At 42.4% G+C, this 24,936-nt stretch overlaps 2 protein-coding genes across 4 annotated transcripts in view; one reads left to right on the forward strand and one right to left on the reverse strand.

Moving 5' to 3' along the window:
- Positions 1 to 652: 652 nt before the first annotated feature.
- Positions 653 to 8,656, forward strand: LOC115137371 (beta-1,4-galactosyltransferase 1-like). 2 transcript variants are annotated; one of them, XM_029673666.2, is made up of 6 exons: positions 653 to 1,256; positions 2,553 to 2,788; positions 6,908 to 7,095; positions 7,308 to 7,430; positions 7,804 to 7,908; positions 8,152 to 8,656. In XM_029673666.2, the coding sequence occupies exons 1-6, from the start codon at positions 887 to 889 to the stop codon at positions 8,279 to 8,281; spliced, it is 1,152 nt and encodes a 383-aa protein (XP_029529526.2). In that variant the 5' UTR covers positions 653 to 886; the 3' UTR covers positions 8,282 to 8,656. The 2 variants fall into 2 exon arrangements, with proteins under 2 accessions (XP_029529526.2, XP_029529527.1); XM_029673667.2 differs by lacking the exon at positions 653 to 1,256 and adding an exon at positions 5,950 to 6,049 and having other exon boundaries at positions 2,560 to 2,788.
- A 2,140-nt stretch (positions 8,657 to 10,796) lies between these two features.
- The window catches only part of LOC115137374 (phospholipid-transporting ATPase ABCA1-like), a 41,204-nt gene continuing 27,064 nt past the window's right edge, over positions 10,797 to 24,936 (reverse strand). The window contains exons 20-48 of one of the 2 annotated variants that reach the window (XM_029673673.2): positions 24,721 to 24,852; positions 24,366 to 24,505; positions 24,118 to 24,255; positions 23,632 to 23,858; positions 23,231 to 23,303; positions 22,807 to 23,009; positions 22,601 to 22,658; positions 22,383 to 22,490; positions 21,823 to 21,971; positions 21,422 to 21,546; positions 21,061 to 21,147; positions 20,611 to 20,800; positions 20,409 to 20,503; positions 20,257 to 20,289; positions 20,015 to 20,120; positions 19,614 to 19,688; positions 18,890 to 19,059; positions 18,271 to 18,448; positions 17,458 to 17,573; positions 17,008 to 17,152; positions 16,531 to 16,654; positions 16,239 to 16,368; positions 15,888 to 16,071; positions 15,474 to 15,580; positions 15,065 to 15,206; positions 14,300 to 14,434; positions 13,748 to 13,944; positions 13,377 to 13,620; positions 10,797 to 13,114 (exon numbers count right to left, since the gene is read on the reverse strand). In XM_029673673.2, coding sequence (XP_029529533.2) covers positions 12,971 to 13,114; positions 13,377 to 13,620; positions 13,748 to 13,944; positions 14,300 to 14,434; positions 15,065 to 15,206; positions 15,474 to 15,580; positions 15,888 to 16,071; positions 16,239 to 16,368; positions 16,531 to 16,654; positions 17,008 to 17,152; positions 17,458 to 17,573; positions 18,271 to 18,448; positions 18,890 to 19,059; positions 19,614 to 19,688; positions 20,015 to 20,120; positions 20,257 to 20,289; positions 20,409 to 20,503; positions 20,611 to 20,800; positions 21,061 to 21,147; positions 21,422 to 21,546; positions 21,823 to 21,971; positions 22,383 to 22,490; positions 22,601 to 22,658; positions 22,807 to 23,009; positions 23,231 to 23,303; positions 23,632 to 23,858; positions 24,118 to 24,255; positions 24,366 to 24,505; positions 24,721 to 24,852 — 3,955 coding nt within the window. In that variant the 3' untranslated portion in view covers positions 10,797 to 12,970. Of the gene's footprint in view, positions 13,115 to 13,376; positions 13,621 to 13,747; positions 13,945 to 14,299; positions 14,435 to 15,064; positions 15,207 to 15,473; positions 15,581 to 15,887; positions 16,072 to 16,238; positions 16,369 to 16,530; positions 16,655 to 17,007; positions 17,153 to 17,457; positions 17,574 to 18,270; positions 18,449 to 18,889; positions 19,060 to 19,613; positions 19,689 to 20,014; positions 20,121 to 20,256; positions 20,290 to 20,408; positions 20,504 to 20,610; positions 20,801 to 21,060; positions 21,148 to 21,421; positions 21,547 to 21,822; positions 21,972 to 22,382; positions 22,491 to 22,600; positions 22,659 to 22,806; positions 23,010 to 23,230; positions 23,304 to 23,586; positions 23,859 to 24,117; positions 24,256 to 24,365; positions 24,506 to 24,720; positions 24,853 to 24,936 lie in introns of both variants that reach the window. The other variant, XM_029673671.2, reaches the window with a different exon arrangement.

The following is a 24,936-nucleotide window of genomic DNA, read 5'->3' on the forward strand; positions in this document are numbered from 1 at the left end:
ATGGCTACCTAAATATGATCCCCAATCAGAGACAACGATAAACAGCTGTCTCTGATTGAGAACCATATCAGGCCAACATAGAAATACAAAACCCCCTAGACCTACAACCTACAACTCTAAACATACAAAACCCCTAGACAATGCAAAACTAGCGCACCCACCCTAGTCACACCCTGACCTAACCAAAATATAAAGAAAACAGAGATATCTAAGGTCAGGGCGTGACACATAAACCCTTCTCATAAAACATTATAAAGGATTACACATACTTAGAACAAGAAATAAAGGAGTGTATACATCGATTATGCTGGTATTGATTTTAAATTTGTATTAAATCAAATTATTTTCAAATGCAGGCCTATAGCGTCAGAGAAACAAGTAGCCTAGCCCTGGCCTTAAGGCTAAAACGTTTTCCGGGGGGAAAAATAGACTACATCACAGGCATCTGGTCCCTCTCTTAGAGTGAATTCAAATTCAAACAAATCTCAACCTAGGGACTTGCAAATTAATAAAGACTTCGTAATGAGTATATTTTGGGCATTTTACTAAATGGTTTGCTAGTGTAGTTCCCTAGTAGACTAGGATTTCCTCGTCGTGACTTTTATTATTGAGGAAGCTACAGGTCCACGAGCTGTCATATTACTGCCATAAAGTGTAGTACAGAGTGAATTCACTCTCGGGAGCCTACGTCAAACTGATGGTCACGGCCAGCATGCCACCACCACATAGTAGAGGAAAAGATGATCTTACCTTGTTTTATTTTTAAAATCTTTCAACTATACTGAGTTTTGCAACAAATAAATAGAGTATTTGTAAATTGCTTTTTTTAATACCGTCGGTTGCGTAAACTGTTGTGTGTTTCGGTTCGGCATATGACAACCGCATTATGCTCGACTCATCTCTCAACTTTAGGCTGCGGAGGAAAGGCTGCACCTTGGTTGTAGTTTTAGGTGTTATTAATCTCTTAGTGGCTTTATTTTATTTCATGGGTTACTCGAATGGGTTCTCACCAAACCAACATATACAGACACAGACGCGAATTGAAACTGATACCGTGACACTTCCACCGGAAGATATTGGACATCACGACCTTAATAACAGCTTTGTAACATTGCAAACTCCGAAGCTTCACGATATACATTTACCCAATACAACTACTACAACAACTAATAACACTACTACTACTACTACTACTACTACTACTACAACTTCGTGGAAAAAGTTAGAAAGATGTCCTGATCCGTCTCCACATCTTGGTAAGTAGCCTATGATTTCATCAATTCATTTTAATTCAAGGGCTGTTATTTAATCAAACATGCACAGCAGAAACATTACATTATACTGAATTATACATGCAACTGTTATAAACATGTAAGAGGAGTCTTTATAACACCTTATTAGGCTATTTCTATGCAGATTTTCTTTCTCTCAAATTCTTCTGTCATGCACATATTGACTATTCCCCCCCTAATCCAACATGAAACCTAAATCCAGGTAGTTTGGCCTCCCAGGGAAATACATTCAATCTTTTTATATTTAATCAAACTGTTTTGCCAAAAATAACAAGTAAATAAACATGCTGCATATCCTTGAAATATATATAATTATCTGCTGTTGAGCATGAAAAACCCAGCAGTGTTGCAGTTCTTGATACAAACCGGTGAGTCTGGCACCTACTAGGCAAGCCGGTGAGTCTGGCACCCCAAAGGCAGTTACATTTTTTGTCTTGTCCATTCACCCTCTGAATGGCACATACACAATTCATGTCTCAGTTGTCTCAAGGCTTAAAAATCCTTCTTTAGCCTGTCTCCTCCCCTTCATCAACACTGATTGAAGTGGATTTAACAAGTGACATCAATAAGGGATCATAGCTTTCACCTGGATTCACCTGGTCAGTCTGTCATGGAAAGAACAGGTGTTCTTTACGTTTTGTATACTGGCACAGTTGCATCAAACATTGTATTATGTAGTTATACATATATTATGTAGTTATACATATATTATGTAGTTATACATATATTATGTAGTTGTGCATCTCATATTAGGCCTACATTTCCTGCCTTTAACTGAAAGTCGATACGAGGAAAGATCTCTTGATTTATTTCATGTTAAGCCGAGCTGCATTGTGAAGTTTGCGCCCTGCTGCTGAAAATAACTAAATGTTCTGTGTTCAGCTCAATCATGGCTCGGGGAAAATACTTTCAGCAGCATAGACCATATTTTTTTTGGGGGGGGGGACGAGATAACACATATTTCCTCTTAACCCCTGAACTGCCTGTTGCAAAGAGACAAGCATGAGATATCCGTTAAGTCAGCATCATTTCCTGTGGTTATGGGTGCGTCTGTGCGTGTGTGTGTATGTGTGTGTGTTCATTTTTAAATTTTTTTACATGAGGTCAAAGGGTGCAAACTTTGAACAAAGAGAGAGAGATGGAGCAGGGAGAGATGGAGACGTGAAGGCAGAAAGTGAAAAGGAAGTGAATGTGGTAGAGGAACAGGAAGAGGTGTGTGAGAGTTTGTGACCCAACATATCTGTTTCTCCCGACCTGCAGTTGGGCCTCTCAGGGTTGAGTTCTCTACGCCTGTCAGCTTGGATACAGTGAGGAAGGAGAACCCAGGCCTGCAGGAAGGAGGTCGCTACAAACCACATGACTGTGTCGCCCTCCAAAAGGTTGCTCTCATCATCCCCTTCCGCCTTCGTGACGAGCACCTCAAGTTCTGGCTCTACTACCTCCATCCCATCCTTCAGCGCCAACAGCTGGACTATGGCGTCTACGTCATCAATCAGGTGAAGCCAGAGAAACCAATCTAATCTCTGTGCATAAGACTGGTTTCATCTATTCACTGCACTAGCCTTTCAGAGTCTGTCTGAACAAAGAAAACCGCTCAGTTGTCCGACATTTGTTTATTCATGCCTGAAGGTTTCCACACAAGTAACCTCCCACCCCCTCATTGTAGATAACAGGAAAAATGTTAATGTGTGTCGCAACATCCCGCCTGACAGTTACAAATCAGGGTCTTTAAACCGAGGCTGAGTCTCAGTAGCCTATCCTCGATTCCTTGTGTCCTCTCCTGCCGTCCTTCACCCTCGCTTCCTACAGAAAATGTAAGAGGGAAGAAAGAAGAGGAAACGTAAATGTACAGAATTACGAAATTATAGATTTGTAAGAAATTGCGACGTTTGTGAGAAACTAAGAGAGCTCTGAGAGAGACACTGAAACAGGAGACAGACAGACACACAGACAGACAAAGCTTGCACTTTCAGCTGTTTCTCCGAGAACAGTTGCTAGAGGGTGGACCGTGGTGGCTATTATTGCCCCAGGCCCAGCCCGAACCTCAGCCCCAGCTTAGCCCCAGCGCCCCAGCTCCACACAGGCCCAGGCCTGTACTTTAAACACAGACATGGTTCAGCTGTCAGTTAAAGTTTATACTCACTATCTGTAGACCACCAGCTGTCCTGCTGTGTTTTTCACAAATAATCAGAGGGCCAAGCCACCATGATGAACATATGGAAACCTTATAAACCAACGGTTTGCAACATGGAGTGTCTCTATCAAATAACTGTTTGTTAGTTTAAGTCAACAGATGTCTTGTAAACAGATTAGAAACCAGATATGTTGGAATGAGAGCCCGTCCTACAACATTAGAAGAGAAAAGGCTCACAAGGAAATATTTTGCATGAGGGATTTATTCTTCCCTCTTTCCTCTACACCTTTCCTCCTTTCCACCACATCCATCACCTCAATGAATTCTCTGCCTTTCCTAACCTGTGATGATAAAAAGACAGAGGATTCCTTATTTTTTCTCCCATAGGTTTAAAAAACAAAAAACAATTAAAGGGGCAATCCACAGTTGAAACAATAACAAGGCAGACTCCCTGCCTTTAAAAAACTTTTTTTTTAAAGGGCCTGGAGAAATGTAATGACTCTTAAAATCATATATGGAGATATTGATGCAAAGACTGATCATCCAAGATTTCAACATTATAGTTTTAAGCATATTTTCAGGCTATACATTTACAATGTTTACAAACATTGGAGTATAACCAGCTTATATTTTGGGTTCTGATGGGGTATGAAAGTTGAACAAAGCTCAAAGGCATTTAGAAGCTATATTCTTCAAGAATCAATGCGTATCTATCATTAATTTATACGTCCAAAATTGGATGTAGTAACTACAGGTTTCCCCTTTAAAGCATGATTCTTATGAAAATGGTCAGGTACAGTAGTTTTCAGGATATAGCAGGTATCTCTAATTACGAAGATAAAACAAAGGCAAATGATTAAAGCAATTGTACATGAGAGGGTGTGCTTTTTTAGCACGGCTGTGCTGCGGTCGTATGTACGAGGCGGATCCGAGTGCGGTAGATCAGCGCAGCCGTGTTAAAAATGTTGTTTCGCACAACCTTGAGTGAACAATTGCTTTTCTACAACGGGTTACCAATGAAATGAAACACTTGATTTTGATAAATGTATTTATAGGCTATTATTTCATACCTCGATGAAAATATAGGCCTGACACAAAAATATAGTCTTGACACAAAGCTACGGTTGCTAGCCAAGCCGGCTGGTCGTTCATTCTATAGGTTAGGTTGCCAGAGCCGTGACCCAGTGGTGAAGTCTTTTTGTTCTATATCTATGGACGGTCTAAATGTTCATGGTAACGCTCTTCTCCCTTGCTTGCTAGCTAGCCAACTACGGCTAACACAGTCACGTCAAACAGTGTTCCCAGAATAACAGCAAAGTAGCTGTATTTGCGTTTGTTTAAGCTGTTTTTATTTACATTTATGTGGATACATAACAATAAGCTAATGATCTCGTTCGGACACTGTTCGGAGGAGCTAGCAAACTACACAACAACACAGTCACTTCAAACTGAAGCTGGGGAGGCCGCAAGTTAGCTGCATTTCATTTTGTTTGATTCATGATTTGGACGGGCTGAGAAAAGATGTTTGTCTCGTCCTGACACGATAATCCTCATTGGGACAGTGAGAGATAGAATTTCATATTTTGAATCAATGTTGTAAATGTCGGAGAGACAGACAGCAACGTATGTACAGTACAAACCCCCGTTGTTGCAAATCAAAAGTGTCATTGCGTTTTGGTTCATTTATCCAACGTATGCATCAAATTGTATGTGTCGACTTGACAGAAATAGTAGCAAAATGTGAATGTTGAACTTTTATTGCACACATATCCAGTAACTATTTTGGAAGCACGGGAGATAATGTCAAGATGCTTTTTTAGTGGAAATCAAGTTAATGAATTGCTGGGCTGATGGGACAGTGGATGCGCAGTCATTTCTCTAATAAAACAGAAAACAAGATGACAATTTTTGCGTTATATGCTTACCCGTGTTAAACGGGTTATTTGGTATGGCTTAGACCCTCAACGAATCACAAAGCTTATTTTGACCAACCCATTTTAGACCGTTTAAAAAAAAGTATGGCTTAGAATGTGTCTTAACCAATCACAATGCTTGTTTTGACCAACCTGTTGTAGAATTGTAACTTTAGATTATAAAAAAAAAAAAATATTTAAAAAAAATATATATTATTTCATTTTTGTGGTGTATTTGGATGACAGAATCACCACTTAGGACCTAACTGTCAGCTGATGACTACCACACATTGATAGTGAACAGTAGCCTACTCCTATGAAGACGACATTGACAGTGTAGAGGACAGAAGTGTGTCCTTACTTCTACAGGTGCTTCCTGTTCTTGTGATAGGCAGCACTTGAAACCAAAATAACATAACTTTTTTCTCTCTCTCTCTCTCTCTCTCTCTGTCTCCCCCTCTTTCTCTTTCTCTCTCTCTCTCTCTCTCTCTCTCTCTCTCTCTCTCTCTCTCTCTCTCTCTCTGTATGTCTCTGTCTCTCTCTTTCCCTCTCTCTATTTCTCACTCTGACATACTAATAACTACTATTAACTCTGTTTCCACTCTCCTAGCACTGCATGTCTGCAACCAATCACATCTCAGCTAAAGTATGGTTGGGTTCTTCCAATGCTCGGTGGCTTTCTTCTTCTCTTTCTGCTTTCTTCTTCTGAGGTAACTAAGAACTTTATGGTTCTCTAACACGCCGCTGATTATTTAGTGTACTGCATGATGGTTATGAAAATATTGTTTACTTTCCTCATATGAGATAAGGACAAGACCTGTCTGGGGCTCCTATCGGTGCCTTCGCAGACACACATTAAGCATAGTCCGAGACTAAATTGCTTTTGAGACTAGGACGAGGCTTAATCTGTGTCCAAGAAGCGGGCCCCTAGTGACTGTCTTTTAGAAGGTGGTGCGTTGACTTGAAGTAATCTGTAATAGAAAAAAGTAGCGAGTGAGGCACTTCCTTTTTTTTCTGATACTTTGCTCATATGCTAATGACAATGTGAAGTTAGCTGGGTGCGTGGGGAAGAGAACTGTAATGGTGCAGCTCAGTAGATCTTCAGGCTGTCAGTGACTTAGATAACTGGTCGGCTTGGTTCTTTTATTTGACCTTTATTTAACTAGGCAAGTCAGTTAAGAACAAATTCTTATTGACGATGATGGCCTAACCCGGCCAAACCCTAAACCGGACGACGCTGCGCCACTCGGGAGCCCCTTCTCATTAAATCTTGAAATAGTTTACCCAACAATGGAAGATCTGATGGCTAAGTGACAGCTAAGAAGAATAACATTATCATTTCTATGCCTCCGATGTGGTTGTCCCGTCTAGATAACTGTACGTTGCTCTGGATAAGAGCGTCTGCTAAATGACAAAAATGTGCATATACCGGAAGTTTAATTTTTTTTTTACACTTTTCGATGAATTAAACATTTTCTATGGACAAACATTATTCAATTATATGTGAATTAGTTGGCAAATAATTTAGCGTACCCATGTTTTGAAAATGACTGTAACTTCTTCATTAGGATGGAGACAACACGTTCAACAGGGCCAAGCTGATGAACATTGGCTATGCTGAGGCCCTGAAAGAGTATGACTACGACTGCTTTGTGTTCAGTGACGTGGACCTCATCCCCATGGATGACCGCAACACCTACAAATGCTTCCGCCAGCCCAGACACCTGTCTGTCTCCATGGACAAGTTTGGCTTCAAGTACGGCACAAAACTCAACCGACAACTTCTATCTAATGCATCATCATTATTTTGATTCATTGGGACTCTCACTCTTCCTCAGTTCATACCATGAGTACATAGCTAGAAGAGTAGTAAACAAGTATATCTATTTATGCTTAGCCTACTCTTTTCATTACTTGGCTCTTTGTATGGGCCAGATGAGAAATATTTTGTCTTTGTCTCATCCATAGGTTGCCCTATAACCAGTACTTTGGCGGTGTCTCAGCGTTAAGTAAGGAGCAGTTCCTGGAAATCAATGGCTTTCCCAACAACTACTGGGGCTGGGGTGGTGAAGATGACGACATTTTCAACAGGCAATACAGTGCATTCCAATCCAAACAGATTTTTAAAGCATTACAGATGAGCCTATATTAAAGTCAGACTTGGCAATGGGACATCATCACTTTATAATGTTAGGGTGTTAGGGTCGGTCAATTCAGGAAGTAAACTGAAATGGCAATTATTTTTTCAAGGATTTTTCAATCAACTGAAAAGGTATTTAAGCTATTTATTTAAAAAGTTGAATTTATTTTCTCAGATCACTTCCTGAATTGAATAAGAATTGACCCCAACCATTTAGAATTTTTAACTCAAATCACTTCCTGAATTGAATTAGAATTGACCCCAACCCTGAATTTTCAACTTGTATGCAAAATCCATTATAATAATAAACTCTGATTTCCACAGGTTGAGCTCCAGAGGAATGTCCATCTCTCGTCCAGATAGCGAGGTTGGAAAATGCCGGATGATCCGTCACGAAAGAGACAAACTGAACGACCCAAATCCTCAGAGGTAAAGTTTTAGATTAAAACAACTACATTCACCAGGTTCCCCACAAGGTTGTATCTTTAAAAGAAGAATTTAGATTTTAAGGGGAAAGTTTTTCTTTCTTCATGATAATATCAGCATTGATACTCTGCCATCACAGCCAAGAAAATATTGGCTATTGTATGGCCCCAGAATTGACATATCAGTGCATCCCAAATATCTTCATATGAGGATGGTATACTGATAGTCGTTTCCTTTGCATCGCAGGTTTGACAGAATACAACGCACAAGACTGACGATGAATACCGATGGTATAAACTCTCTCAAGTACGAAGTCGTCAAAGTGGAAAAGGATCCTCTGTTCACGAAAATCACAGTAGATGTGGGGAAACCTTAGTGAAAGTTAGTTATTTTGCACAACACTTATCACACGGTGGTGGGCAGAGAAAACACGGCGGAACCATGGAATACAATACCGAGAATACTCTGAATTCCCCCGGGAACACGGGCATTTATTGTGGAAACAAATGGACAGCACTTGGATGAATGGGATGGCACAACAAGACCTTATAAATATCAGAGTGGATCAAAATGTTTGGTCAGCATGTTTGACTTCTAATGGCAGTACAAAAGGGGAGGGGCGTGGGACAAATAAGTTATTTTGTACATCATTTGTAATGAGTTGCCTTTGTGTAATTCAGTAAGGGACAACTACTTGATTTAAATGCGTATATCAGTTTAATAAATATGTATATAGTTAATACAAATTTTATACATTTGTTTCTTTCTTCTTGCATTTTTGGCAGAGATATTTGAGATGATTATGGTTTAATATATTTTGCAGAAATGTTTCCCATGTTTGAAACTGTGTGAAAGGTCTTAATCCCTGATCTACAGCAACTGTTGGTTTGGTTACTTATACATGTTTCCCAAAACATCAGTTGATACACACTTGTTTGCTGTATTCTGTCCATTCACTACCTGTGACATGATCACTTCCATGCTTCTTTACATTCAAAACCTATTCAGTACCTGTTACATGAACGATCACTTCCTTGCTTCTTTACATTCAAAACCTATTCAGTACCTGTTACATGAATGATCACTTCCTTGTTTATGCCCTGAGGATACAAATCAGCCAGGAACAAACATACGACCTACCATCGCACTGGTGTAGTATGTAGGTATGGTCAGTCTCAGTCCCCGCCCACTTGGCTTATCTTAAATGTGTGGAAATACAGGTGTGGTGGACCCAACCTGTCACTGTGTTTCATGTGACTGAAAGTAAAAGCCTAATGTCTGGTGTTCAGCCATTGGAATAGAACAGGGAGAAGTTATTAAATAAAATAAAAGTTTTACATTTGAATTATTCAAATGATTGTTTTATTAAATACGTTTTACTTTTATTCTCCAGTTGGGCTATTGAATACATACATTTATTAGAATGAGAATGATTGGAGTACATGATTTTATTGAGTTTATTTTATTTCAAGTCTCAAGTTAAGGACTCCAAAAAGTGCCTACAGACCTAGTACTGTGTTTGATTTTCGTCCTGTTACAAGGAAACCAGTAACGTATAAGTAATTTGTGCTTAGTCATTTTAGCTACTGTTACACCAAGCAGTTTAGTCTCCTCAATTTGCCCAGGTAGGTTGTATTTATATATATTTAAGACTAGTTTATTACCAGTCAATCCTTCTCAAACTGACTGTAGCTCTTTGTTAAACGTTGCAGGGATTTCACTTGCTGTGGGAACTGACGTGTATAATGTTGAGTCATCAGCGGACACACTGGCTTTACTCAAGGATAGTGGTAGGTCTTCAGTAAAAATAGAGGTATGCCTAACTCTACCTAGTTATCGTCAGAGGCAAGCATTTAAAAACACCCTCTCGATCCACAAGCTGCCGCTCATCTTTTCTTTGGATTGGTGGATACATCTCATTATTGTAATCTTCTAAAACGAGGATCGTTGACGTCAACCGCCTGTATTCAATATAGAGACTCCATGATACTAGCCTAATTTCATGAATATACATAAACATCTCTAGACAACGCCCACTTCAGTGTTTCCTCAAAGTTGCCGGGATGTCACTTGTCCTACTTATATCAGTAGAATCACAACAACTTTGGCATTATGAAACTTCTATTTGATCAAATAAACATCACGTAGCAAATTACAAATAAGCTATACATTTTTTGTTGACCGCATTTGATACTCATTGACTTCCATACAAAAACACCTTGCTTGGTTGGGCGGAAACACAACGAAAGAAACACCTGCTGGAGGGAGACAGATTTTCCGTCGAGTTGGGCCTCTCTCTCTTCTTCCTCTTCCGCTCTCCTATTACCTACCTACCTGATGCAATCTATGACGTGTGATTGATAGGAGATAATGTAAGGCAGGGTAATACGCCAGCAGATAGTCATGAAATGAAAAGCATGAAAAGCACACCCAAAAATATTTAGAGGTGCTGACTAACGGAAAGGTAAACTTGAGATACAAAAACGATCACAAACTGGTGATTAGATGCAGCAGATTATCACTGTTTTGTTTGACTTCAGTGCAGCTTTTGACATTATCAATCAGTCTGCTGCCGAAACAATGTGTATGTGTTGTGGCTTTACATCCGCTGCCGCGGCTAGACAGCCTGCTGTTAGGGTGAGACATGTATCTTGTCAGTATATCTATCATCTTTGATAGAAGGGAAAAGTTGACATGTAAACAGCAAAAATGGTGCCACCTGTTAACATGAAGTTGTTTGACTTGAGTTATTGTAGAAATAAGGGTAAAATATAAGCGATGTATTTTTTAGAAAGGATTTGGAAAACACTTTACCTTAAAGATATCCAGACTTGATCGTGATGAAGACAAGATCATTGTTAAGATTTAAAGAAAGCGGACAAACTACTATCTTCAAAATGTAACAATTTTTATTCATGTAAATAAGTACTGTACACAACAACAAAAAACAGACACAAACATCATTTTTAATACTTCAAATGTAAACATATAATATTCAAACACAAGAAAATAACTACCACGGTACTGTCGGACACTTTTTCCTCAATTGTTTTTTTCTTCTTTTTCTTTTTGTCGTGGAACAAACAAAATGCATTGTAGTTTCAGGTGTGTCTTCTGAAATCTGGGGCTATTCCAGTGTAAATCCTGTACTGTGTAGATTAGATTACATAGAAAACTTCTATAAAGTGCTAGAAGGTGTCCACATCATATCTTTGTGTCATCAGCTATTCTGTCCGCGTGAACGTAGTATTCATCGTAACGCAACCAAAACAGTGGCACTTTATTGGTCTGGTCCCTCTCAATTCGACTGTTACCTTTTATCGTGTTTGTTTGGCCCTAAGTCTGTATGTTAATATGGCAGACGGCTGGTGTAACTATGGCAGAAGTGTTGTGTGTCAGTAAATACAACACCGGGAGTTACAGAAGAGGGAGGTGTACATTTGGGGTTATGGTCAGGAATAATAATGCACAAGAAGGACCGTGGCAACGGCAACAGAAAGTACAATGATGATAGGATCGTTTGTGAGCAACACGTGAGACCCAGCCTCCATGTGTAGCCACGTGCTCGGCGAAAAACTCCAAAGATGGTGGCTGAACTACAGGAAGTCAGCTGTTCAAGGAAAAAGACAAGTAAAAGTGTACAAATAAGTCGCCCGCCATCCTGACTCAACCTCAACATAACGTTGACTCAACGTTTTGGCACTGGTGACAGTGTTTACTGAACGACACATATTCATATATATATATATATATATATATATATTCATATATATATATATATATTCTACATTGCAGATATATCTCATCAACGTCTGTTCTCCTGTCACTTCACAATACATATATAAATGAACATGAAGAAAAAAATGAATACGCAGTCCCATTTCTCCCGTGGTCATGTTAGTAATATCGCTTTTTAACACAGAATCTTGAAGCCTGCTGGGGGGAAAAACCCAGTAGGTTGTCCGCTATTAGAAAGCATGAAATGTAGTTCCATCCTCACACTTCAGAAAACCTGTCACAAATGTCAGACGGATGATTGTTAGCTCATAAACAACCTTTGTCATTATTAGACTGCACATTCACATACAGAGGTACAGAAATTGACGCCTCACTGCCATAGGACAGTACATTTAAAGCAGTAATCTGACAATAAGGTCTCTCTGACATCCCTTCAGGGTTCTAAAGAAGCTCCGGCCTTTTTGCTTCGTCATTCCAGAACATTCCATGGCCTCTCTTTTGGAGTGTTAACATTATCTCCACCATGATTGCAGGCACTGTGCTGGGCGTCATGACAACAACGACAAAACAGTCATCTTTAAAAAATATATAAAAAAATACAACAAACACCATTAGGTTCCATTTTTTCAGATGCAAAACTAAATTGATCAATATACTGTATTCAAAATGTCTTTTATTTGGGATTGGACTGTCGTTGAAATTGATTCTTGTTCTTCCAGTTCATAAAAAAAAATTACTTTTCGTGGTAACAAAGCGAGGGAGAGAAAATAGACGTTGAATCAAAGTGACTGTCGGTTGGCAGTGAGCGAGTTGATTGGAACTTCTTTTTACATTGTCGAGCGTGTCGAAGGTCCTGGTCGAGTGAGCACACAGAAACTGAGAACCCTTCATGCTCTGCCTGGGGTACAACTTTAAAGTATATTCAAGTCTATTCAATCTAGCTAGCGAGGGGCACAAGGCTGTTCCTCGGAGAACACTTCATGAGGATTGTATAATCTTTATTGATTTGCATTGATTTGCATTGAATTGCATTGAGTTTCAGTGTTGAACTTTTGCCGCTTGTTCTCGTGTCGCCCTACAAAGAACGCTAACGCTGGGCAGCCCACTGAGAAAGAATTAAAAGACCGCTACAATAAAGTAGAAAACCCTCCTCTCCAGAATGACCCGTCTACAGGGGCCTCAGCAGTTCATCTGGGAGAGGGATAGGAACAGACACAGGGTTCATCCAAAACGGCACCCTATACCCTACATAGCGCACTTGTTTGACCAGGCTCTGGTCGAAGGTAGCGCACTACGCAGGGAATAGAGTTCCACTTCAGCCTTGGATTCACACACAGCTCTCCCTGGCCTTCTCGTCGGTGAGGAAAGACTTGAGCTGAGTAATGTCCACTGCCACCGCCTCTCGCTTGTGCACGGAAATGTCTTTTAAGTGGTCCTCGTCACTTTGGTCCTTGGCGAAATTGACAAACACCTGAAGACAAGAGAACACACATGGACCGGATTAATCAATGTGCTATGCAAGCAACGGTTGTTTAATTTGTATTTTGGTTTAAATGTTTATTTTTATTGTTCTATTTTGTATTGGCAATGAAACACTCATTTCATCTAAACCTATGCAAGACCCCTTCAAAAAACAACTTTATTTCAATAAAAAATTATATATAATAAAATAGTAATTGCTACGATAATCAAAATGGTCTACGACAATGTCTTCAACCAGCCTCAGTGCTTACTTGGTCTAGAGTTGTCTGGGAAACGGAGTAGTCCTCAATGTGCAGCCACTCCTTGTTCTTGGCCAGGATGCTGAAGATGCGTGCCAGGGAGGTTTTGGAGGAGGACAGCTGATACTGCAGCATGTTCCTGTGCTTCTCCTTCAGAGTGCTGCCTGGAAGCTCCTTCTCAATAAACTCCATCACCGGCCTCAGGTCCGGGTCTGGTCCTGCCACCCGGAGGATGATGGTGTAGCCATCCCCAAATCTGAATGAGGAAACGCATAGGGATGATTAGCGTTAGCTCAATGTTGATCCAAAATGGCCACAGTGCTTCTTCACCAATGTAGTGATTCACTACTGAACATCCCATCTCTCCCTCTCTCTGTTCTTACCTGTTCTTTAAGTGCTGTACGCTGCCCAGGCAGCGGAACCTCCCATTGACCATGATGGCCATCCGCGTACACAGGGCCTCACACTCCTCCATACTGTGCGAGGTGAGAACCACCGATCGCCCCTCCTTGACGATACTGAGAATGCAGTTCCACAGAGCCCGTCTGGCCTTGGGGTCCATACCAGTGGTGGGCTCGTCCTGTCAGTCACAGAGAAGAACAACACCACAGCCTGGTCAGACTAGGCCCAGGAACAAGTTGGTGTAGGAAACAACATCCTCTAGCGCCTGGTCTATTGTTGACATCCTCAATGGAGAGATTGGTTTCTAGGTTCTAGGTTGGGCTGGGAGTTTTTCCAACTGACCATGACGTGATCAGGAAAAACTCTGGGCCCTAGATACTGTAATAGGTATTGAACTTGAACTTAAAAGGTTGGTCCAGTTCACACACATTGCTATACTGTAACGTACCATGACTGAATAACATTATAACCATGTTTGGGTATATGAACAAATGATTAGTTAGTTAAAAGGCTCATAAAGTAGGCCTACTCACCAGGAAGACCACTGGGGGACCACCGATCAGTGCCATGGCCGTGGAGAGTTTCCTCATGTTCCCTCCACTGTAGCTCCCTGCTGCCTTGTCCACATACTTGATCAGGCCTAGTTTACGGATGCCCCACTCTGCCACCTGGACCAGAGAGAGAGAGACAGAGAGAGAGAGCGAGAGAGAGAGGTGCCAAAGACATGATTAGACAAACAAGATTACATACTATAGCCCACCAGGGCTGGGGTCAATCGCATCTTACTTCAGTCAATTCAGGAAGTAAACCGAAACAACCTGTCCTTAAAACAACCCGTCCCTTAAAACAACAACCCGTCCTTAAAACAACAACCCGTCCCTTAAAACAACAACCCGTCCCTTAAAACAACAACCCGTCCCTTAAAACAACAACCCGTCCCATAAAACAACAACCTGTCCCTTAAAACAACAACCCGTCCCTTAAAACAACAACCCGTCACAACAACCCGTCCCTTAAAACAACAACCCGTCCCTTAAAACAACAACCCGTCCCATAAAACAACAACCCGTCCCATAAAACAACAACCCGTCCCTTAAAACAACAACCCGTCCCTTAAAACAACAACCCGTCCCTTAAAACAACAACCCGTCCCATAAAACAAAAACATGTCCTTAAAATGGACCAACAACAAGGTCTCCAAATAAAGAGCATAACATAAGTTACCTGTCCTTTGACAGGGCACAAAATGTCACGGTTGTAAGAATGTTATTTTTTTGTCAAGAGGATAACACACTCACCTCACACACTTCCTTCTCGGGAACCCCCCTCAGGATGGCGTAGAACTCAAGGTGCTCCCTGCCAGTCAGCAGGTCATTGATAGCATCAAACTGAGGGCAGTAGCCCATGTTCTGGTGCACCTCGTTTATCTCCGTCAACACACTGACAGGCCACACAGAGAACGCACACTGTCAGTCACAACAGCACACACCTCCAAACTATTTAAGACTCCGTTCACAGTACGTATTTCAAGACTATTGCGATGCACAACGGTCATGGAAGCTTCCGTGTGAACAAGGTCTTAGAGGCTATAATCAATCATGCATTTAACCATTAAGATATACTATAAAATACGGCACCTGTGTACTGCATAAATCCCATAATGACAATTTGTTCAGCTTGTTTAATTGTCTTTACTATCCTTCTCACCTCTTTCCCGCCAGGTAAGCTTCTCCACTCGTGACTATTGAGTCTCCAGTCAGCATCTTGAAGGTGCTCGTCTTTCCTGCTCCGTTGACTCCAAGCAGACCAAAACACTAGAGAGAGAGAGAGGAGAGAGAAGAGTTTCACTGGACTGAACCACCAACAGGATATGGAAAGGGGAGAATCTATGGGCAGGGCCAGAAACTTTTACTGACCATCTGACCTGACCAGTAAAGCTAGTCTATTGAAGACCAATGATCAGGTGAGGTCATGTGACCAGGAAAACTAGTCTAGTGGAGTCTAATGGTCATGTGACCAGGAAAACTAATCTAATGGAGGCTAATGAGCAGGTCAGGTCATGTGGCCAGGGAAAACTCCAGTCCCTATCTATGCTGTACAGTGGTAGCAGAGCCAGCTCACCTCTCCTGGAGGAATTCCCACACAAAGACGATCCACTGCTGGTTTCTGTTTTCTATTGTACACCTTGGTCAGCTGCTTGAGTTCCAGAATGTCAGACTGTCCCCCTCCTCCCATAATCCTTTGCCTCTCTCTTGCCACGTCTTCATCCTCCTCACCGATAGGTTTCTGGTCGGTGCGCAAAGATCTGAGACAACCAATCAGATCAGGGAGGATATTTACAGCAGATCATTATGAATACAAAATGTTTTACTGACTTGACAATTTTGATTTGTATTATTTTTTAAATAGAAAGTGGATAAAGGACACAACAAAAGAGTTAATCTGTCCAATTAAATGCAAGGCCACGCCTACCTGGCCTTGATACAGAAGCGGTATTGGATGAGCACGGTGATAGTGAAGAAGACCACGCCCTGCACAGCCATGGCGAACAGATTCTTGCCCACCATGTCCCACGCCAGAGGGGAACGGAACCGGTTCTCACCTTGAACCAATGGAAGGAACAGATGATTGTCAAGAAACAGAAGCACAGCATTGACAAATTAACAATAATAATAATTTAAAAAACATTAAATCACAAACTTGACATTACATTTTTGTCCTAACGTAATAAACGACCTATGACCTATGACCTGAGCCTACTTACCAAACCTCTCCAGAGCGTCGGCCATGGCCTGGTTCTTCACCATGTCGATGAGGCCTCGGCCCAGACAGAAGTGAGGGAAGATCAGGAACACGTTCTTCAGGATGTCGTTGATCCCTCCGATCTCCTGTTGTCACATAGTAGAACAACACCCAATCAGTCAAACTGTCACCTTCATTTCTAAAGTCCCCATTTAATTCAATTCCCTTTAAATGTTGTAATAAATTATGTGCTGAATTGAAACAGTATGTCACACGGATAAAAAGCATTTCCACCGAGATCTTTGATTTCTGCAGTATGGGTCCACCTAATGACTTTCGCAAGTTCTATGAAGTCTCATTAAGCCCTATAAGTCACTATGAAGTCTAACGAAGCCATATGAAGCCCTCTTAAGTCCCTATGACGTCTAATGAAGCCATATGACGCCCTATTAATGTCCATGAAGTCTTAAGAAGCCCTATGAAGCCTTGTTGTACGCACGTTGCTGCCGAAGAGCTCGAGGACGAAGGTGGAGACGCTGCCGTTGATGCCGATGAGGATGTTGACGGAGGTGAGCACCACGTAGGCCGTGCTGGGGATCTTAAAGAAGAAGGACGCCGGGTACATCAGGGGTGTGATGGACCACCTAGGGACAGACATCAAAAAGGAAGTTAGAACAGGTACGCTGTGACTCCCAATCGTATATATCGACGCAGCCTTGCATCGCTAGGACATATGGTGAGTGACGTGGCTTGTCTGCGACATATCTGAGTGTGCGACATATGTGCCTGCACGTTTTCTGCGTGTGTTTGTGTGTGCTTCTGCGTGTGGTGTGTGTTTCTGCATCTGTGTGCCTCTGTGTGTGGTGTGTGTTTCTGCGTGTGGTGTGTTTCTGCATGTGTGTACCTCTGTGTGTGTGTGTGTGTGTGTGTGTATGTGTGTGTCCCTCACCCATAGAGCAGCAGCAGCAGAGCCAGTACAGGCAGGTTGGTGGAGGAGACGTAGGCGTCTTGTTGGAAGCAGATGAAGATGATAATGACCAGAGTAGCAGGGACGATGTAGTTACACTGGAACATATACAGGAAGAGGGCAGGACATTCAGGACTTTCTCATACAGTCACGCACCCTTTCAGGGCAAAGGAACATGCTGCGTACAGTCCAGATACAGAGCTTTTCCAATGAGTTTACTTCAAACAACGGAGAAGATGGTGTCTCAAGTCATTTGTATAAAGTCTAATATACAGTTATTGAAAGTGTACAGTCTTTACATTATGCTGATGTCAAATGACATCTACATGGGGTGTACGTTCACTAGTCACTGTAAACTAATGTATATGGTATACTGTACATCCACATTGACCTCTCTACACTCTTAGAACTTACAATTCTCTGGCTGTCGCCGTAGGAGAAGCCTTTTGGTTCCGGGTAGAACCCTTTTTGGTTCTAGGCCAGTGGAGGCTGCTGAGAGGAGGACGGCTCATAATAATGTCTGGAAGGGAGTCAATGGAATGGCATCAATCACATGGAAACAACATTTTTGATACCATTCCATTGACTCCACTCCAGCCATTATTATGAGCCGTCCTCCGCTCAGCAGCCTCCACTGTTCTAGGTAGAAACATTTTGGGTTCCATGTAGAACCCTCTGTGGAAAGGGTTCTACATGGAACCAAAAAGGGTTCTTTAAATGGTTTTCCTATGGGGACAGCCGAAGAACCCTTAAAGGTTCTTTTTTTTTTCTTCCTAAGAGTATGAGAAGCCTTACCATGTCCCAGATGAAGTTGGACAGCCAATAGAGGAAGGGCTGCACCCCACTGATGAACTGCATGTGTTTGGCCTTGTTGACTCTCTCCTGAATGAGGAAGACTACGAAGCTGGCCGGGACGAAAGACATGGCGAAGATCACGCAGATGGACACCAGCACGTCCACAGAGGTGGTCATCCTAGAGGGAGCACGCAGAGGGAAAAGAGTCATACATAGAACAGGTTAGAAAGCAGTATGCCTGGATGCTTTAAGTAAAGTGCTGCCATGCTTTTTTAATAAAAAAATAAAATAATTCATTAGTAATTAGGTAGGTACTTATATTTGTTCTATTTCACACACAGTGTGTATTATATGCATGTGTGATTTGGAAATGTGTTTTTTTTTGCGTATCCCAACTCTCTCTCTGATTCACCCCTCCATTGAGCAATTAGGATCAAGTGCCTTGCTCAAGGGCCCACCAACAGATTTTACACCTTGTCGGCTCTGCGATTCGAACTAGCGACCTTTCAATTACTATAAGGAGGTGCAAGGTCATACTGTAGATTTCTAGCAATCCATGTTATTGATAGATGGGAAATGTATTTCATGGAAGAATATGAGTTGTCGGCTAGGTACTTACAGTGCGACCTGGGACAGTTGCTCCTTGGTGAGGTTGAGTGGGTGGTTGAAGGCACGGATGCCGTACTTGCTGGAGTCCTGGCCGGCGGGCAGGCTGGCGCGCAGGATTCCGTTGTTCATCACGTTCAGGAAAGACCCGATGCTGTGCCACCCCTTGTTGTTGAACCAGATCTGGATGGGGTCAGAGGTTACAGGACAGAGGTTAGGAGGGAGGAGCTATTAAAACAAGAGGAAGGAAGAAGTGTTTTTGTGAGGTCTTAAAAATGACGGAAGCGATAAATGCGAAAAGTGACTAAGCGCCCAAAGGCCTCATCTTCCGCTTCTTGGTAGAATAACGGAAGTGATGATGAGTGACTTTAGGTTCTAGAACAAAAGGTCTTTGGTCTGGATATAATCAACATCGTTCAAGTTCCCTGAAAAACAGTGTGAGCGTTTCCTCTTCGTTCCTCAAGTCTCATTTCCTGGTCATGGCATTTCCGTCGGTCTGAACCTGCTTATTAAAGGTCAAAGTGCAGCCGTAGCAATTTTAAAAGCTTTTCAGCTGTGTAAGCATAGAAATCTACTGTGTTGGGTCTCAAACAATGTTCCCACAGTACAAGCAGGAACGAAGTTCAACATGTGATTAAATGAATCACTGTGCAATCTAAATTCTGCAACAAAATACCTGCAGTTGAACCCTACATTTATACGAGTGTGGAAAATTTGCACCAAAGCACTAAACTAACCTTGACGTTGTTCTTAGTGTCCAGTCCCTGGATAAAACTGGATAAGCTGGCAAGGAAACGGTCAGCAGCAGTGCCCTATACAGAGAAAGACCGCAAGAACCAGTTAATTACGCAACCTAACCCTAACAACATTAAATGCCAACATTTAAACAAATAGCAAGTATTGGTAATCATAGAAATTGAATTGTTAGAAGGGACAAAGCCCCTCAGACCCTGATCATTTGAGTGGCACAGTCATGAGTACACTCAAAATGGCCGCCGTTACACGCAAAACAGAACCTGGACTTGAACGTCCATTCTAGCAATTCTATTTCTATGTTGATAATACTGCACAGTATATTACAGTGGCATTGTTCCAGGGTAAGTATAGGGGATATTTAGTATGTAATGGTAAGGCTTACTCTTTCCAGGTGGAAGCGTCGTCTGATCTCAGAGATGGCCTGATCAATATCATCACCTGGTGGGAGGAGCTGAGTGTTCCTAGCGCCCAATGAGAATCCACCATATCTGCATAAAAAAAACACAATGGCATATTATTGAATAACGTGGTACAGAATGTTCTCAGACCACTACTGATGCCTATGGCACGTTCTAAAGACCTACAGTGTATTTAGCATTGAGAGATTGACGCCTGCCAGTTTACCTGAATTCATTGACCGAGATTTTGTTCTTCAAACTGTGAAAAGACACCATGTACAGTATTAACATAATGTTCCACCTCCTTTTTCATTGAAATCAAATGGAGCATTAAAATAAACATCTACATTTGTAGTAAAATAATACTATCAATTATACCTTTTCCCGATAATCTGAGCATAGGTTTTGACCAGGTAATCTGAGATATTTCTGCCAGTCAGATTTTGCAGGGTACCTTGGTCACTGATTTTCACCTGAAGAGAAAGAAAGAACGAGATTAAACTTTTGTGGATACTACATTATCTGCATTTCTGTGTGTGTGTGTGTGTGTGTGCGTGTGTGTTTTCTTATGTGTGTGTACCTGTGGGGGAGGAAGACCACCAGCTCCCGCTGGGCATTCAGGTAGCATCTTCTTGCGTCCTTCACAGCTGCACTCACAGAGAGGAGAGGGGTTTTCCATACTCCAGTTGCCATTCATAAAGATGTCCCTCACACTCTCCGGTACCTCAGGAATGGCCCACTCCTCATCCAACGTGTTACAAGGAGCATGACTGTTGAGAGAGGTAGAGAGAGAGAGAGAGAGAGAGGTAGAGAGAGAGAGAGAGGTAGAGGTAGAGGTAGAGAGAGAGAGGTAGAGAGAGAGAGAGAGAGAGAGGTAGAGAGAGAGAGAGAGAGAGAGAGAGAGAAAGAGTTATAATCACTCTTCAAAGCGACAAGTATTTAACTATCAACTCTTTTACAACCAGTGAATATCGATACTGTAGTTTAGCCTCACTGTACTTGGTTAGTAGGGGGGGGGGGTCAGACTTACGGTGAGTTACAGAGTGAACCAAAGCCATCGTAGTTTGTCAGGGCACCCAGCAGCTTGTTAGTGTCTGCATCCTCAGGGGCGTCGTTGCTGCAACGAGATAATATTGTACCATCGTCACGGAAACAGACACGGCACTACTTCTTACAACCCAATGGGTGACCTTCATTGTATACGTTTACATAACATCATTTCTCAACGTAACAAACACTATACTTTGATTTTTGATCTTTGATTTCCAGGCTTTCTAACCTCGGTTGAAATAACTGAGTGAATGCGTATCTACATATTCAAAGATATATGAAAACAAAATAAACATTCTGTTGGCACTAACATCGCTCCATAAAGTTAGCGTTGGTCGTACCTGATGAAGGTGAACTGTTCTTCATACATGCCAGGCTCCAGCTCCAGGCTGGGGTACTTTCCAAACGGAGGGACGATGAGACTGAAGACGAGGGCGATGCACACAAACACAGCAGGAAGCACGATCTGAAACCAACACAGGACAACACAGTTTACAACAGGAACTGATATTTGACGTTGAAGATCTACTTCGCTACCAAATGAGGAGGTTCCAAGGTAAACAATTACCCACAATGCCAGTAAAAATATGGTATAAACTTGCACAGTACAATAGATGCAGAGAGGTCAATGTACCTGTTGCACCATTGCTAGATCATGTAATGATGATGAATTAAAATGTAACACTTAACAACTTTGATCAACTTTGATTTTATCTGTAATGCCCGAATGAGTCCAGTTTACCTGAGCGAAGAAGCCTTTCCTGGAGCGCCGGGCATACAGGAAGCGTTTCCATATCAACGCCACAAACTGCTGTCTAATCAGACGCCAGCCTTTGACCTGATACGAGCCTTTACCATCCGAGCCTCCCAGCCAGTCCGTCTCACGAGATTCTGGGGCAGGAAGAGTAGAAAGGGAATGAGCCTCAAGTGTTCGAGGGTTTCCACTAGTTACCACAGCCACAAAGTCAAAATATCGTGAAAATTGCTATATTGTAAAAATGAATAACATCTTTCATTTAAGGTTAGGGTTAGGCATAAGGTGTGTTTGTGTGATTAAAGTGAGGGTTAGGTTTAAAATCATATTTTAAGAAGAAAAATTGTAGAAATAGGCAGGGTTTATGACTTTGTGGCTGTGGGAAATAGTGACGACCGTGTTCAAGGACCAAATGCACAAATATGATGCTTTAAAATGAGATGAGATCCTTTTAGTGAATTAACGGCAAAACGAAGAGCGCTTCGTTCCAATGGAACGTGAGAGGAGTGAAGTGATGGTTCATGGGTAATAAATGGTACATGGGTCACCTTCTGAGTCGTTGAAGTCGAAAGCGTCGTCCTCGGTGAAGGGTTTCAGGCAGCTCTGGTGGTCTCCGAACGCGTGTCTGCGGTGCCTACGAGCCGGGATGGTGCCATCTGAATGAAAGGCGACACAGAGGAGGTTGAGTCACGGAATAATAACGAGTAACGGAAATTAAGTATTTGCTATAAATGGGTTTCAATGGGGTAGTATGATAATGTCTCACCAGAGTTGGGAAGTTCAGCAGCGTCCACTCCACTGTCCTCTGCTACTTTCAGGAAAATCTACAAAAATGTATTATAAATACGTTTTTTTTTTAAATAAAAGAACCAAAATCAACATACATGCACAATAACTCAATTACAAGAATGTAGCATATAAATATTTGAAAAACAAATGTGTAAAATCCAACTGCTTGGTTATTTGCCGTACCTCTTCCAGGGTGGTGTCTGAGATGCCGTAGCTGGAGATGCCGAGGTCAGACAGGCGGTCGTCGATCTCATGGAAGAGCTCCACGAAGGCTCCACCTTTGGCCGCCTCGTAGGGCAGAACGTAGGTGAGTTCATGGCCCAGGTCCTCAACCAGCCTGGCAGCGGGGACGTGCTTGAAGATCACATTGGAGATCATGGTTACGTCTGTGAGGAGGAGATAAGGATCAAAAGGATTATCGTCAGAGTCATTATCGCCAGCATCATAGTCATCGTCGTCATCACGTTATTGTTATCCAGAAAAGGACGAGTACCAAACGGTTTAAATGATCGTTTATTGTTCCTTTCTGATCAAAATGAAAAGGGTACAATAAAACAACCCTTTTGTAGGGATCAAGGTGTGCTCGTAAGGCATTGTTCTGACTTACCAATAGTGGTGGCTTCACTCTCAGGTTCACTACCCAGTCCAGCATCAGAGCTGCTCTCAGAAACACTGTCCCCCTGCAGAGAGAAAAACAACACTGGTTAGTCTAACTGAGATAAAAAAAAATCTTTAGCAAAAGGTGCATTTATCTTTGTCTGGCACAGGGCGATTGACTTGGTTATTATGTGACTTAAAGATCAGGGCAGTCTAGCTGTGAGAAGAGCTCAATTTCTGCCATTTCTCACAACTGTGATGTCTTTAAATCTACCTTTAAACGTGAGCACCGCAGTTTATATGTGTCGGGAGGTGTCGGGATCTGGGGGATTTTCGTCCCTTCATCCCGGATGTATTTCAATCTACCTTTAGGACTGTGAGGGCCTGAGGTTGCGGCTGAGGGAGGCCCACCTTCTTGCTGTAGGAGACAGAGCTGCTGCTGGAGGAGTTCCTACAGGAGTTGAGGGTCAGGTCGAAGTCTCTCTTCACCAGGGTCAGGTAGTAGCCCGTCCCCAGCTGGGTCTTCAGGAACAGGGAGGAGCCCACGCAGCACAGCTTGCCGTGGGAGATGATGGCGATGCGGTCGCCCAAGATGTCCGCCTCGTCCATGTGGTGAGTTGAGAGGATGATGGTGCGGCCTGAGGGGTGATGAGGAAAGAGGGGGGGGAGCAAGAGGTGGGGAGAGGGTGCGATTGAGGGGGGCAGAGAGAACCAGGGGAGGGTGTGAAGAACCAAGAGGAGGACATTAGATTGGATATAAAGCTAGCCGTTAGCCTATTTACACAATCATTTGCCTGTTTTCCATACACATTTGTTTCAGAGCAATTGTTTGCATAATGACAGTCTCACTCCTCCAGCACAGGGGAAATAGTAAAAATGAAATGTACAGTTTGTTACCTGCACGATACTTCAGAAGCAGGTCCCAAATGCCCCGGCGTGCGTAGGGGTCGACTCCAGCAGTGGGTTCATCCAGGATCACGACCTTTGACCCTCCAACGAACGCCAATGCCACTGACAGCTTCCTCTGCATGCCCCCTGAGACCAAAACAAACAGGGTCGATCAGCTTCAATTATTCTCAGCAATACTACTATTTTTAACAACAGCTGATATAGTTGTTATATCGACAGGAAGGAGAGCCACTTACCGGACAGCGTGTTGCTACGACACTGGCGTTTGTGAGGCAGGCCGATGTCGTTGACGATCTGCTCCATCTCAGCCTTCACCTTCTCCTCAGACAGACCCTTCAGACGGGCATAGAACCAGATGTGCTCCTCCACCGTCAGCCTGGGACAGAGGAGGAGAAGGAAGAGGAGGAAGAGGAGGAAGACACGAGGGCAAGAAACAGATACAGTCAGTCATAAACAGCTACAATCGTATCATGCAAATTAACTTGAGTTTGAAACTACTAGTCATTATGTTTTACTTGAACTAGTGAAGGACTAAAACGGTCAACCCCAGTGAGCATGTGTAACAGTCATGGTACAGTAGCGATGACTTACATGCTGAAGAGAACGTTGTGCTGCGGGCAGACGCCCAGGTTCTGTCTGATGGCACTGAGCTCCGAGCGGATGTCCTTGCCCAGGATGTAGGCGGTGCCAGAGGTGGGCGGGAACAGACCCGTCAGGATGGACCTATCAGAACACACAGCCATGTTCAACATGTCAATATGTTTTATTTGTATCTGTCCCAACGTTAATAACGATCCAAACAAAAGA

This window comes from Oncorhynchus nerka, linkage group LG11 (genome assembly GCF_034236695.1).
Source record: "Oncorhynchus nerka isolate Pitt River linkage group LG11, Oner_Uvic_2.0, whole genome shotgun sequence".
Taxonomy (NCBI): domain Eukaryota; kingdom Metazoa; phylum Chordata; class Actinopteri; order Salmoniformes; family Salmonidae; genus Oncorhynchus; species Oncorhynchus nerka.

What these genes read in the sequence shown, in the direction of transcription:
- LOC115137371 (XM_029673666.2), top strand. Translation starts at nt 887, where the DNA reads ATGCTCGACTCATCTCTCAACTTTAGGCTGCGGAGGAAAGGCTGCACC. An exon ending in ATGGACAAGTTTGGCTTCAA is followed by an intron (nt 7,096 to 7,307) that starts GTACGGCACAAA and finishes TCTCATCCATAG; the next exon opens with GTTGCCCTATAACCAGTACT. An exon ending in GATGACGACATTTTCAACAG is followed by an intron (nt 7,431 to 7,803) that starts GCAATACAGTGC and finishes TGATTTCCACAG; the next exon opens with GTTGAGCTCCAGAGGAATGT.